General features: G+C 43.9%; 1 protein-coding gene across 1 annotated transcript in view; it reads right to left on the bottom strand.

Moving 5' to 3' along the window:
- The window catches only part of LOC126456180 (piggyBac transposable element-derived protein 4-like), a 53,468-nt gene extending 41,156 nt beyond the window's left edge, over positions 1 to 12,312 (bottom strand). Inside the window, exon 1 of the mRNA XM_050091934.1 lies at positions 11,861 to 12,312. Coding sequence (XP_049947891.1) covers positions 11,861 to 12,312 — 452 coding nt within the window. The remainder of the gene's footprint in view (positions 1 to 11,860) is intronic.
- Positions 12,313 to 14,295: the final 1,983 nt, after the last annotated feature.

Below are 14,295 nucleotides of genomic sequence, written 5' to 3'. Positions count from 1 at the left end.
GCTAATTAGAGGGTAGGCTAGAGGTCCATTGTCTTTTCTGATGAAAGTGGGTTTTGCATAGCTGCCATTGATGGCTGTGAGTTGGTTAGGAGGAGTTCAATTGAGGGCCTCCAATCAACTTTTCTGAATGCTACACACATTGGAACTACACCTGGAGTTATGGTCTGGGGTGCAATTTCTTATGGCAGCAAGAGCACTCTCGTGGTTATCCCACGACACTGACTGCAAATTTGTGCATCAGTCTCATGATTGGACCATTCAGGAACAGCGCTTTGGGCGATATTTTCGGACAGGTAACGCTCGCCCACATACTGGTGTTGCAACCCAACATGCTCCACACAGTGTCGACATGTTACCTTGGCCTGCTCGATCACCAGATCTATCTCCAGTCTAGTACACAGGTGACATCATCGGATGACAACTCCAGAGTCATCCACAAAGAGCATTAACTGTTCCTGCATTGACTGACCGAGTGTGGCAAAAACTGACATCTGGCACCTGTACCACACAATTAATGCACATTCGCATATTTGTATTCACATTCTGGCAGTTACACCAGTTATTAATATGCCATAATTTCACATTTTTAATGGGTTATCTTGCGTTTACATGAACATGTGATCTTGCAATGTTGATCACTTAAATATGTTACCTAAACAAATTTATTCCCGAAATTTCCTTACATTATATAAATTATTTTTTGGTGTTGCGATTTTTTGCCTGTCAGTGTATATCGACTAGCTGAGTTTCTGCGTCTGTTTCCATCGAGTTTAGTAGCTGAAATGCACATTGATGGCACTAAGTTCGTTTCGTTATGTGATTACTAGTTTCGTGTCTTATTCAGTGTTCATTAACTGAAACAGTGAATCCCCTACTGTGTGGCATATCGGATTCTGTTTCTCCTGTATACACACCTGACTAAGATTGCAAAGCACAAGTGCCATCAATGATGCAAGAGGCAGTTGGAGTGAACATGTAATTCATATTCCACTGAGCACCATGTGTCCAACCTAATCTTCATTAGAATGCAGTGGTGAGAAAAATACACCCTTGTACTTGCATACACATGACAGTGCGTTGGTCTCCAAGTTTCACCACCTACACAAGACCATGATTTACTCCCGCTCAAGCCAGGTATCACCTTGCAATGTCTCACCTCTGCGCTGCCTGCACCTCCGCCAGTTGTTCACTCCCAGCAGATGGACAATTCTCTGTTAGGCCAACCAATTCGTTTTTTGCACATCTACCACCTTGCTATTTGACAACCACCATTGTCTCACCCTCACTGGTTGACTTTGTGCCCATACCTACCACATCTTGCATCACCTGCTGTCACCACTTGATACTTCTCATTGAGACCCCAGACGACACAGCACATCAGCTTCTCGCTCCTCATGGTGCTCTCAATCCAGTTCTGGCTCCTGCCATAGTGGATATGTCATTGCATTCTCACCTTATGTTGGCTCAGCCAATACTTATGCACCAAGTTCTGACTTGAGATGAGAACCTCAAGTCCTCAAAGCTACCTCAGTTGCAGAAGGGCAGTTCCAATATATGGTTCACATTGGTGGACAGTTTCCTTGACATACATGGCATTCTGAGTGATGACACCCAATTCGTCTGCCTTGTCAGCCATGTCCATGATTCCACTGATGTCATAAATGACTTACTTATGTACTCCCCGTCACACCATAAATATGCCATGGCAAAGTCTGTCATTATCGACTACCTGTTGTGTCCACAAGCTGAAGCAATCCCCCATATTATTCACAAGGGGCCAGCCGGAGTGGCCGAGCGGTTCTAGGCGCTACAGTCTGGAACTGCGCGACCGCTACGGTCGCAGGTTCCAATCCTGCCTCGGGCATGGGTGTGTGTGATGTCCTTTGGTTAGTTCGGTTTAAGTAGTTCTAAGTTCTAGGGGACTGATGCCCTCATTTGAACCAATTGATATTCACAAGGAGTATATTGGTTAAAGATAGACCTTGCAAGTTTGGTGCCATCTATGTACACGTGGTTTAAGACTTCATGTCCAACATCTCTTCTTTCTCCTTGTAGCCAAATTAAACGGCTTGTCTGGAACCAAAGTGCCATAGGGAACCTTCGCTAGTAATCCTGTACTCTCTACTATACTCCAGATCCTCCAAGCCAAAATGTTTGCATCATGGAAAACTTCAAGGCCACCATAGCCTGCATGGTTCCTCTACACAACAGCCAAGGTCAACCATGTACTGCCTCCAAAGACAGCACTAACATCACATGTGAACTGTATTCTCAGTCCACAAAAGACATTTGGACCACTAATAAGCTGCTGTTTGTTGAGTCGGCCAGCAAGGTCAATGCCTATTGCTTTCAAAGACTTGTACACAGAAAGACTGCGCCGACAACGGTGACGATAACCATGTCGCCTTAAGAGAGCGGACTCTGCGCTTAGGAGCGCGGCGCTATTAGTATTACTTAGCGCTGCGCGGGCAGTTGATGGAGTACCGGAAGTTGAAAAGCAGGCTGCAGCTGGCCGGGCGACCGTTGCTCGTAAGAGGGGGAAGCGATAAACGTCACACTTCCGGCCTGCCGGGACTGGCCTGCGCCGCATGTAAGTAAATTGACGATGTGTCTGTAGCAAGATCCCCCAATTACTCTCCGAAATAAACAGTAGTAAATCTAATATTGTATTAGGTACCAAAAGCTGGTTGAAACCAGACATAAATAGCAGTGAAATTTTGAACTCGGATTGGACAATGTTGAGGAAGGATAGGACTGATGCTATGGAAGGTGGTGTGTTCATTGCAGTTAAAAGCCGTTTAAATGCAGTTGACATCGATACTGGGTCAGACTGTGAAGTAGTCTGGATAAAGCTGTCAATCAGACAGGGAGTGACCATTGTATTAGGATGTTTTTATAGACCACCAGCATCCTCAACAAACGTCGCAGAACGTTTCTGGGAAAGTCTCGAGTACATAGGAAATAAATATCCAAATTATCCACTAGTTACAGGTGGAGACTTTAATCTGGCGTCCACTGACTGCGAAAATTACACGTTTATCACAGGGGGCAGAAGCAAAGACTCGTGTGAAGTTGTTATAGGAGCGCTCTCAATATACAGCCTTGAGAAATTGGTTAGAAAACCAAATCGAGATGGGAACATATTAGGTATCTTGGCGACAAACAGACCTGATCTTTTTGAGGAAGTTATTCTAGAAGAAGGTATTAGCAACCATAATGTCGTTGTGGCTTCTACGTCAGCGGACGCTGCAAAAAAATCAAAGAAACAGCGTAGAGTTTTCTTGTTTGGGAAAGCAAATAAATGTGTCATTAATGAATACCTTCATAGTCAGCTCCAAGCATTCTCCGTGGGACACAAAGATATTGAGCATATTTGGTCGGAATTTAAAGGTATTGTCTACCACATACTAGAGGAATATGTGCCTAGCAAAAATACAGGGGAGGGAAAGGATCCACCTTGGTTCAACGAACTTGCTGAGAAAGCAGAGAATTTTGCACAGTCGTTTTAAACGTAGTCTCTGCCCCACTGACAAACAGAAATTATGCAGAATGAAAGCAGCTGTCAGAAGGTCAATGAGGGATTCTTTTAAAGCATTTGAAAGCATTATTTTAAATGCAGATTCTAAAAATAACCCCAAAAAATTTTGGCCGTACGTAAAATCTACGAACGCTACAAATAATTCAATACCTTCTCTTTGCTGACAGTAAGGGTAATGCAACGGATGATGATGAACAGAAGTCCGAAATTATAAGCCTAGCTTTCAAACACTCGTTTATGGTAGAGGAACAAATGCAAGGATGGCTGACGTAGTGTTTAGTATATCTGGGATTGTAAAACAGTTAAGATCCTTAGACGCCAGGAAGGCATCTGGCCCAGACGGTATACCTGTAAGATTTTATGTTGACTATGTTACAAATATAGCACCATTATTATCCATAATTTATCAGAGATCATTGGAACAGCGGAAATTTCCACTTGACTAGAAGAAGGCCCAGGTCATAGCAATCTATAAAAAGGGTAGAAAATCGGATGCACGTAATTACAAGCCAATCTGCAGTAATCAGCAATGTTTTAGGAAACATAGGTCATGCGAGACACAGCTGGCCCACTTTGTGCGTGATATACTACAGGATCTACGTACCGGCTCCCAGGTTGGTGCCATATTCCTCGACTTTTGAAAGGTGTTCGACTCAGTTCCGCACTGTCGCTTGCTCCAAAAAGTGCGCGCTTACGGTCTATCCGATGACATATGCAGTTGGATAGAAAATTTTCTAACAGCCAGATAGCAGTACGTCGTCCTGAATGGGGAGACTTCAACAGAAACAAGCGTAACATCAAATGTGCCCAGCGTAGTGAGTCCGCTGCTTTTTCGATTTACATAAACTATCTGGTTAATGATATTGACAGTGGCATTAGACTGTTTGCCGATGATGATGTAGTCTACAGGAAAGTAGTATCATGCGAAAGTTCTGAACAAATTAATGAGGATTTGCAGAAAATAAATGCGTGGTGTAATGACTGGCAGTTATCTCTCAATATTAGTAAGTGTAACCTACTGCGTATAACAAAGCGAAAATCGCCATTAATGTACGAGTACAAAATAAATGCCCAGTTTCTGGAAACGGTAACAACCGTCAAGAATCTGGGTGTGACTATTGATCTCAATTGGGACGATCAGATTATACAAGTAACGGGTAAAGCAAACTCTAGATTGCGGTTTATTGGTAGAATCCTGAAGTGATGCAGTGTATGGGACCCTTACCAGTTGGGTCTCATCCAAGAGATTGAGAAGATCCAAAGAAGAGCGGCAAAATTCGTGACTGGTACAGCTAGCCATCGCGAGAGCGTTACAAATCTCACAGAGAGTTTGAAGTGGGACACAACTGCAGATAGACGACGCGCTAGACGGAAGGGGCTGCTCACTAAATTCCAAAATCCGATCTTCGCCGAGGATGTAGAGCGTATACTATTACCAACAACTTTCATATCGCGCAATGATCACCATTCAAAGATAAGGGAAATTAGAGCTCGTACTGAGGCGTTCAGACATTCGTTTTTCCCTTGCGCGATCCGCCAGTGGAACAGAGGGGGCGGGGATATTACTTTGGAACGAATAGTGCCCTCCGCCACACACCACTTAGTGGCTAGCGGAGTATACAGGGTGTTACAAAAAGGTACGGCCAAACTTTCAGGAAACATTCCTCACACACAAAGAAAGAAATTATGTTATGTGGACATGTGTCCGGAAACGCTTACTTTCCATGTTAGAGCTCATTTTATTACTTCTCTTCAAATCACATTAATCATGGAATGGAAACACACAGCAACAGAACATACCAGCGTGACTTCAAACACTTTGTTACAGGAAATGTTCAAAATGTCCTCCGTTAGCGAGGATACATGCATCCACCCTCCGTCGCATGGAATCCCTGACGCGCTGATGCAGCCCTGGAGAACGGCGTATTGTATCACAGCCGTCCACAATACGAGCACAGAGAGTCTCTACATTTGGTACCGGGGTTGCGTAGACAAGAGCTTTCAAATGCCCCCATAAATGAAAGTCAAGAGGGTTGAGGTCAAGCGAGCGTGGAGGCCATGGAATAGGTCCGCCTCTACCAATCCATCGGTCACAGAATCTGTTGTTGAGAAGCGTACAAACACTTCGACTGAAATGTGCAGGAGCTCCATCGTGCATGAACCACATGTTGTGTCGTACTTGTAAAGACATATGTTCTAGCGGCACAGGTAGAGTATCCCGTATGAAATCATGATAATGTGCTCCATTGAGTGTAGGTTGAAGAACATGGTGCCCAATCGAGACATCACCAACAATGCCTGCCCAAACGTTCACAGAAAATCTGTGTTGATGACATGATTGCACAATAGCGTGCGGATTCTCGTCAGTCCACACATGTTGATTGTGAAAATTTACAATTTGATCACGTTGGAATGAAGCCTCATCCGTAAAGAGAACATTTGCACTGAAATGAGGATTGACAGATTGTTGGATGAACCATTCACAGAAGTGTGCCCGTGGAGGCCAATCAGCTGCTGATAATGCCTGCACACGCTGTACATGGTACGGAAACAACTGGTTCTCCCGTAGCACTCTCCATACAGTGACGTGGTCAACGTTACCTTGTACAGCAGCAACTTCTCTGACGCTGACATTAGGGTTATCGTCAACTGCACGAAGAATTACCTCGTCCATTGCAGGTGTCCTCGTCGTCCTAGGTCTTGCCCAGTCGCGAGTCATAGGCTGGAATGTTCCGTGCTCCCTAAGACGCCGATCAATTGCTTCGAACATCTTCCTGTCGGGACACCTTCGTTCTGGAATTCTGTCTCGATACAAACGTACCGCGCCACGGCTATTGCCCCGTGCTAATCCATACATCAAATGGGCATCTGCCAACTCCGCATTTGTAAACATTGCACTGACTGCAAAACCACATTCGTGATGAACACTAACCTGTTGATGCTACATACTGATGTGCTTGATGCTAGTACTGTAGAGCAATGAGTCGCATGTCAACACAAGCACCGAAGTCAACATTACGTTCCTTCAATTGGGCCAACTGGCGGTGAATCGAGGAAGTACAGTACATACTGACGAAACTAAAATGAGATCTAACATGGAAATTAAGCGTTTCCGGACGCATGTCCACATAACATCTTTTCTTTATTTGTGTGTGAGGAATGTTTCCTGAAAGTTTGGCCGTACCTTTTTGTAACACCCTGTATGTAGATGTAGATGTAGACACCATAGATAGTGAAAAGTCTGCATGAACTACAGCTTTAGCTTCTCTTGTATTCATCAGACCCATTGGAAACTAAGTTTTGGCTTGCAGAACAGGACCACATAATTATTCGCCATAGACTGTTACTCCTAACTGCAAGTACACTATGGATGGCAGTTATTTCTGAAACAACCGATTTCCAGATACAATGGTTCTTTTGGTGTGCAGTTTAACCTGATTCTTAAAACCAATCAAAATTAAACAGTTTCTGAAATAGCCAAATTTCGATTTTATTTATTGTCATTTCTTTCAGTAATAAACTTAGACTTCAAACAAAGATGGAAAATTTCTAATGAACGTGAAGGAGTAGGAGAACATGATCGATATGGGAGTGAGGCTGTAGCAGAAATTAGTCTCATTGCCGTCAGCAGAGGTGGTGAAGGTGAAGGAGATGGGCGTGGCAATAGTGAGAGCGAAAAATCACAATTTGAAGACTTCTTGCATCATTGCTTTTGGATGATATGAATTTTTCACTGTGAAGCAATCACAAAATTGAGGGTTCAGTTATAATCTCAAGTTTATAGCATTTCAGTAAAATTATGTGTGTATCAATCAAATTTACTTTCTCTTCCAAGGAACGCTGTGGATGTTTCCTCCTTGTATGACGTTGCAAGTATTTTGAACCTTTTCCAATTTTTAATCCCTTAAAACAAATGGAGGATTATGTTTGATTGTTACCACACTTCGTAAAATACTTCGAAACCAGAGATCGCGCAATTCTGGAATTGAACTGATGCCAGAGAACGACAGCTAGAAACTATTGTACAGACCGGGTTTGGGCAAGTTTTGCACTCTGCACATACACAAGTACCCTCTAATGGCCACGCCACATGGCAACATATGCATTATTCTCTCTGAAATGCTGAATCGATTCTTAGGTCATGTGTTTGTTGCTGTAGGTGTTGTTAATAAAGTAGTGCTGATCACTTTTCCCAATTTCTACAGTAATCCAATACTTCAAGCCAGCAGGAAGCTTACGAATGAACATTACTCATTTATTGAAAATGTTTTATTTAAAACCCAAAAAGTCTAGCACTGCTGCTGTGGCAAATTGGTATGCCGTTTTTACCTGGTTGTTAGCTAAAAATGAAAACATCTGTTACAACCAATTCCGAGAAATACCGATTATTCAGAACTAAAATAATGGTATTGGTTTTAGATGGTCCATTATTCCCACGCCTACAGTACCCCAGCAGATGACAAGGTTGGCATCAGTATAGACACTCTCTGGCCCCAATGGTACGCTTGGGTGGCAGGGGCCAACTGAGAGCATGCACGGCGTATCAGAGCAATCCACAGCCACCTAGCAGCCGACATCAGGCACTACTTTTGCCAGATCCCCAACTGTCGATGACTTGTGCCGCTATTTCACCAGAACATGCAGCTCACCTCCAGCAGAGTGCCTCACTCCCCACCCACATACTCATTCTACTGGTTTCATGTTACATTTGCTAATAGAGTGAGAAACTGTTGGCCTCATGCACCTACCCAAACTCTGCACATGGGCAGCTCTAGGCCTGAAGGCTCGCGACAACTGCACACAGCACCATCACAATCAGCAGTCAGCAGACACTGCCACAAAATCTAGTGGAAGACTCTGCATCTTGAATTTCATCAGGCTGAAACTCTCTTTATGCACTGCCAACAGATCCCCCATCAATACTCATTGTGCAACAGAATTTCTGGTCCAGCTTACGCTGGGGATGGAGTTTACTTGGACTTCCGTGTAGCTGATATCGGCGAATCAGTACTGGGGATCGATATCCTCAAGCATTCTGGCCTATCCCTGGACCTACAGACGGCATGCTTACTGCACCATGCTACTGCCCCATGCATCACAAGATCTTTTGGAGCTTCTGTCCCTAGCTCCACCCATCATTACCTCTCCAAGTGCTCTAGACTGACTGCTCACCTCACTTCCCCACTGGTGGAGAATTTTATCAAGCCCTCCAAGATTAACACCCTACACATGCTTGTAATGTCAGGCTGAAACAGCTGATTGACACTGTGTTGGAGAAACGTGGCATGCTCACTGCACACACTGCCACCTCACCAGTGCACTGCAGATTATGAAACACCTCCCTCAGCCGACACGCCCTTACCGGGGCGTCAGGATCCACATACTAAGGTTAGTGACATTCTGTTTCCCAGTGTACTGTCTGACTGTGCCTCCATCCCACACAATGACAGCTGTATTCACTGTTTGTATGTGCAAGATGTGCAATTAGGCACAATCACTAATGGCACCTGCCACAGGATAACTATGCCAGAAGACACTCCCATGTGCCACAAGGCTCACCACCTCATGCACAAAAAACTACACCACACGACAGTGGTTGTTAATGCCTTTTAAATGAGGGTATCGTACACCCTCAGAAAGTAAGTGGTAGTCACCCATTCACCTTGTGCCTAAGCACAAAGGCTTGGTCCAGTTGTGTTGTGTCTATCGAAAACTATATGCTCGCACCATTATCGACAACTATCCTCTCCCCCACATCCAGGAATTCACCCATCTACTTAATGGGACATGAGTGTTTGGCGTTCTTGATTGCCAGAAAGCGTACCTTCAGCTCCCTATACGCTGGCATGGTAGCTCAGCGTGTTTGGTCAGAGGGTTACGTGCTCTCTGTAATAAAAAAACGGAGTTACTCGATTAACAACGAACTTCAATGGATGTTTTACGACGTCCGCCCTGAGCAGATGCAACGATCAAAAGCGAACAAAATGAGATTAAAAAAATATATATGCAAAGGCGACATTGCTAACGTGGCAATCATTACATCATTCTGCCTATTCGAGTTCCACTATACGCCTTAGGGCCTAAAAACGCTACCAGACATGGCAAAGGTTCACTGACTGTATCTTGTACAACTTCACATGATGCAATGCCTACACTAACGATATCATAACCTTCTCCCACTCTGGAACACGAGCATCATCTGGCCGAGGATCGGGCATAGAAACTAACGACAACAAATCACATTTGGACCATGTGATTGTAACATTCCTCCATCGCACCTTCAGCGCTGACAACGTCCGTCCAACCTCTGATCGCATCAGTTTCATCTGTGGTAACCCCCTACCCATGACTTAACCCAATTTGCGTCATTTTCTATTGCAGACTTTTGCCCCACACCGCCTCCATCCAGTCCCCAGTCACAGATACTTCGGCTGAGAAAAACACCTCTGGGAAACGAGAAGTACAGTTATCTGACGAAATAATTCAAGTGTTCAACGCACTCAAGATTGAACTTACTTATGCCATCACGCTCGCACATCCGATCCCAGAGACATGCATCTTCATCTCAGCTGATGCGAGTGACACTTCAATTGGCACTGTTCTTTAGCAACACATCGGTGATACAACCCAACACTATGGTCCTTCTTGAGGAAACTCACGGTTTCTCAATACAAGTTGTCAGCATTCGACTGTGAGTTACCTGTGGTTTATGAAGCCATCAGATACTTCAGCGACAGCACTAAAGGGCACATGGTTACGATTTTCACAGACCATAAGCTACTTGCCGATGTCATTCACAGTCCAGCACAGGAACTTCCTCTGAGGAGATACCATCACATAGACATGATTATCCAATATCCCACCATCATTCAGTACATCTGAGGGACAGAAAATATGGTTGCAGATTACCTTTCCAGATTGAGCTCCATAACGGAGTGAACTCCATCACTTCCCTTTGGACTTGTATGAGCTGGAACGGCGACAGACAGATGATATTTAACTCCAAAATCTGTGAAAGGAACCTAACTCGGCATTGGCCTTGGTGTCCTGCCACCTTTTTTGGCTCTTCACATGATATTATGTGATACATCTATAGACAGTCACCAGCTTCCCATCCCAGCCCCTCTCTGACTGACACTTTTCTCAGCTACCCATGACCTCACACAGCCAGGCATCAAGGCTGCAACACACCTCTTCACAGAGAATTTCATTTGGCCTGGCATGAAAAACGACTGTCACAAATGGACTTCGGCTTGCTCAAAAAAATGGCTCTGAGCACTATGGGACTTCACATCTGAGGTCATCTGTCCCCTAGAACTTAGAACTACTTAAACCTAAATAACCTAAGGACATCACATACATACATATCCAAGGCAGGATTTAAACCTACAACCGACTTCTGCTTGCATTCTGTGTCAACAAAGCAAGGTTGGACGTCACATACAACCACCACTGGGCAAATTTGACATTATCTTCACAGAGAATTTCATTTGCCTGGCATGAGAAACGACTGTCACAAATGGACTTCTGCTTGCATTCTGTGTCAACAAAGCATAGTCGGACGTCACATACAACCACCACTGGGCAAATCTGACATGCCAAAGGGACACCTTTGACACGTGCATCTCAACATAGTGGTCCCATTTCCCCTATCTGAGATGTATTGGTACATTTGTTCAGCCATTAATCAGGTGAACAGATGGCTCAGCACCATACCTCTTTCAGACATCAGCATTGATCTGGTTACATGTGATTGTGTCACCAAGTGGATTGTGCACTTCAAGTATCCCTTGGCTATTACCACTGACAAGGGACAACAGTTTCAATCCTTACTTCTCGCTGAATTATGCCATAGAGCAACAGGCTTCTAGAATGTTGTTACCACACACTGGAAGCTGCTCAGTGTGCCAAGGTGGTTCCTGGTCAGAGGCCCTGCCATGGGTCCTACTCAGCATTCGCCCTGCTCACAAAGATGAGTTCAATGGTTCTCATGCAGATATCCTCTACAGCGAGACCCTAGTGTTAATGACCGAGTTTGCGGAAGATTCCAAGCTCATGCCCTGGGACGAGCTCCCTGCCCTAGTCTAGTGCGTCTGCTCACACGCTGTGAACATACATGCCCCAGCCCAATGACCACACACCCTGCCACGTGTGTTTATAGAAAACGAACTGGCTCACTGTGAATTCATAATTTATGCAAGGACGCTGTTCATGCATCTTACTCAACTGGAAATCCCAAGCAGTTTTCATCAAGAGACTAAAACCTGCTTGGATCCTGGGCAACCAGCCCTCCTAGACTACCACCACTGTCGTGGAACTGACTTGCAACAAAGCCCCTGCCTATGTGATGACGACTCTACCTGGTGTGACACTCCATCCAGTGGGTGCCAGGACACTGCCTCTTCACATGACACTTCCCCTCTGGAAGGTGTAATTGGGATATGTGAGCGTTCTTCACCTTCTTTGCCCCCTCCCTGCGCAGTGCTCCTGTGTTCACTGCCAACATCTCTGACTTTCGTGTTGAGGACCCCACTATCCAACTCTGTGACAGCAGTCTTCATGTTTGCTGCTCTACTGCCCACACATGATGACTCATCCACATCACTAATATCATGGCCAGAATTGCCAGAGACGACTGCCTCCCCATTACTGTTCTGCTGTTCACACCTTCCCAAGATCTTCAGCGCTCTATGGAGACAACCGTTTTCTTTCCAGACTGACGAATTTGACTCTGAGACTAAGTCGTTACAGGCATTCATGCCATCGACCTCCATCAGGCACTGAGAAATGGTCCAGCCGTGCCTGCTTTGGAGCCAGCCATGAGTTTCTGTGTCATGACACAGCTGCTCACGTGAGCAACCCACATGGTCCTCAGCAGCCGACCACCAAATTACCTTACATGGCTCCACACCAGCCTTGTTAGTCCCTCCTCATCCTTGTGCTCCGCACTGCTGGGGAAAGGGGGAGGGAGCTCTGCGCCGACTATCTACAGTGAACTGAAGAACTTCGATGAAGGAAGAGAAGATCTTTGACTTCGGTTTGTTTTGTATCATTTCTGTGTACATGCATGCTTGTCTATAGTGTGTTTGAGGTACAAATATATCATTGAGTTACATTGATTAGTTGGGTTTCTGTGTCCATATGTGCCAAGTTTAGTAGCTGCAATCCGCAGACAATTTATAACCAATTTGCTCAGCTACTGTCAAACAATTGTTGTTGAAAACATTAGCAACTATTTCCATTCCTCTACCATGCTGACATTACGACACATCTTGATACTCTCTGTATACTCTGAAATTATTCCAGTCTCCCTTTTTATCACCTTCCAAATTATTTATATTTTATTACTTGAACTGTAAATTTCATATTCAATAAACATGTTCCTTAGGACACCACAATATAATTTGTAGTTTTTCGTATCCTGAAATTTGTTAGAATTTCTGAGTGTTTTAAAGGATGTTTTGATTCCCTTAGTGTGCCATTGTCTCTTGCAGTGATGCAAGTTGGTACCTTTTGAAATTATCTTAAGAAATACAGCTTCAAAAAGAGTAACAAATCGATTCAAGAATAGATTAAATTTACCATTGACATTTTAACATGGTATGCTGTGTCCCACTCCAACTGCTGCAAATGTCTACTGAAGATTTCCAGATCCTAACTGTAGATTAGTCTAAAATATCTACTAATAAAACTACTCTTCTTAGCAGGGCTTACATCATTTATTTTCAACAGCTGCCCATCATGGTCAGAAAGACCATTTATGATCTGTGTTACACGTATGTTATCAATTCTGTTATTGTCTACAAAAATATTGTCAATCAAACCAGTCCTTTTGTATTCTTGTGGGGAATTCAGCAATTACCCTCAGATGAAAAGACCTCATTATATTCTCAAAATCTATTCTATCATTACTACTGATAAAAAAATTTACATTAAAATCGCCCAGCATGATTATTTCTTTGCTTTTTGAGAACAAGGGAGTTGAAAGTGATTCTACTTTTTTGAGGAATACACCCAGCAATATTCCGCAAATAATTTTCTGGTTTGAGGCTTTGTACCACAGATTCTTCCAAACCAGCACTGAATATCGTGTTGACAGTTTTTTGACAGTTGCAGTATGTTAAACCCATTCACACCACGGATTTGGCGTATTTAAATTCGCCAAATAAGATAGGTGAGCCCACACATGTGTCACTTGGTCATTCAAACACCTTTTATCACTGTTTTTCGCACACTATACAGCTTAAATTAATTAGATTCATAATTTCAATAGAGCGGTTCACTACTATGCCTACATGTGATACCATTTTGTTACTGAATTGTTCATGGTGCAGTCACAAGGTATAGAAACATTCTACGTAATTACACAGACATGACACAACAGAATGCCAAATTATAAGAAGTCGAAAACCCATGTTACAATATGAAAACAGAGAATGACAGTATGGCTCATAGTGACCTGGCAGTGAACTTCAAATTTGCTTTGCAAAGTCAGAGTAGTAGATGATAATATTTTTCATTTATGCTTAATGGGTGGGTCTCATAGTCTAGTGGTACAGTGTGTAACTGGAAACGTGACAGTGACCATCGGCTGTTGGTAGCCACCCTGAGAGAGAAAAAAGATAGGAGGGCAACAGATATACAGGAGAAAAGGTTGAAGACATGGATGCTGAAAGAGGATGAACGGAGGACCCAGTACCAGACACTGATCAGGAAGAAGCTGCCAAAGGAAGATCAGAGAACAGTGGAAGAAGAAT

This window comes from Schistocerca serialis, chromosome 2 (assembly GCF_023864345.2).
Source record: "Schistocerca serialis cubense isolate TAMUIC-IGC-003099 chromosome 2, iqSchSeri2.2, whole genome shotgun sequence".
In the NCBI taxonomy this organism is placed as follows: Eukaryota; Metazoa; Arthropoda; class Insecta; order Orthoptera; family Acrididae; genus Schistocerca; species Schistocerca serialis.
The sequence above is the reverse complement of the archived record's forward strand: the minus strand, read 5'-3'. Positions and strand labels throughout refer to the sequence as shown.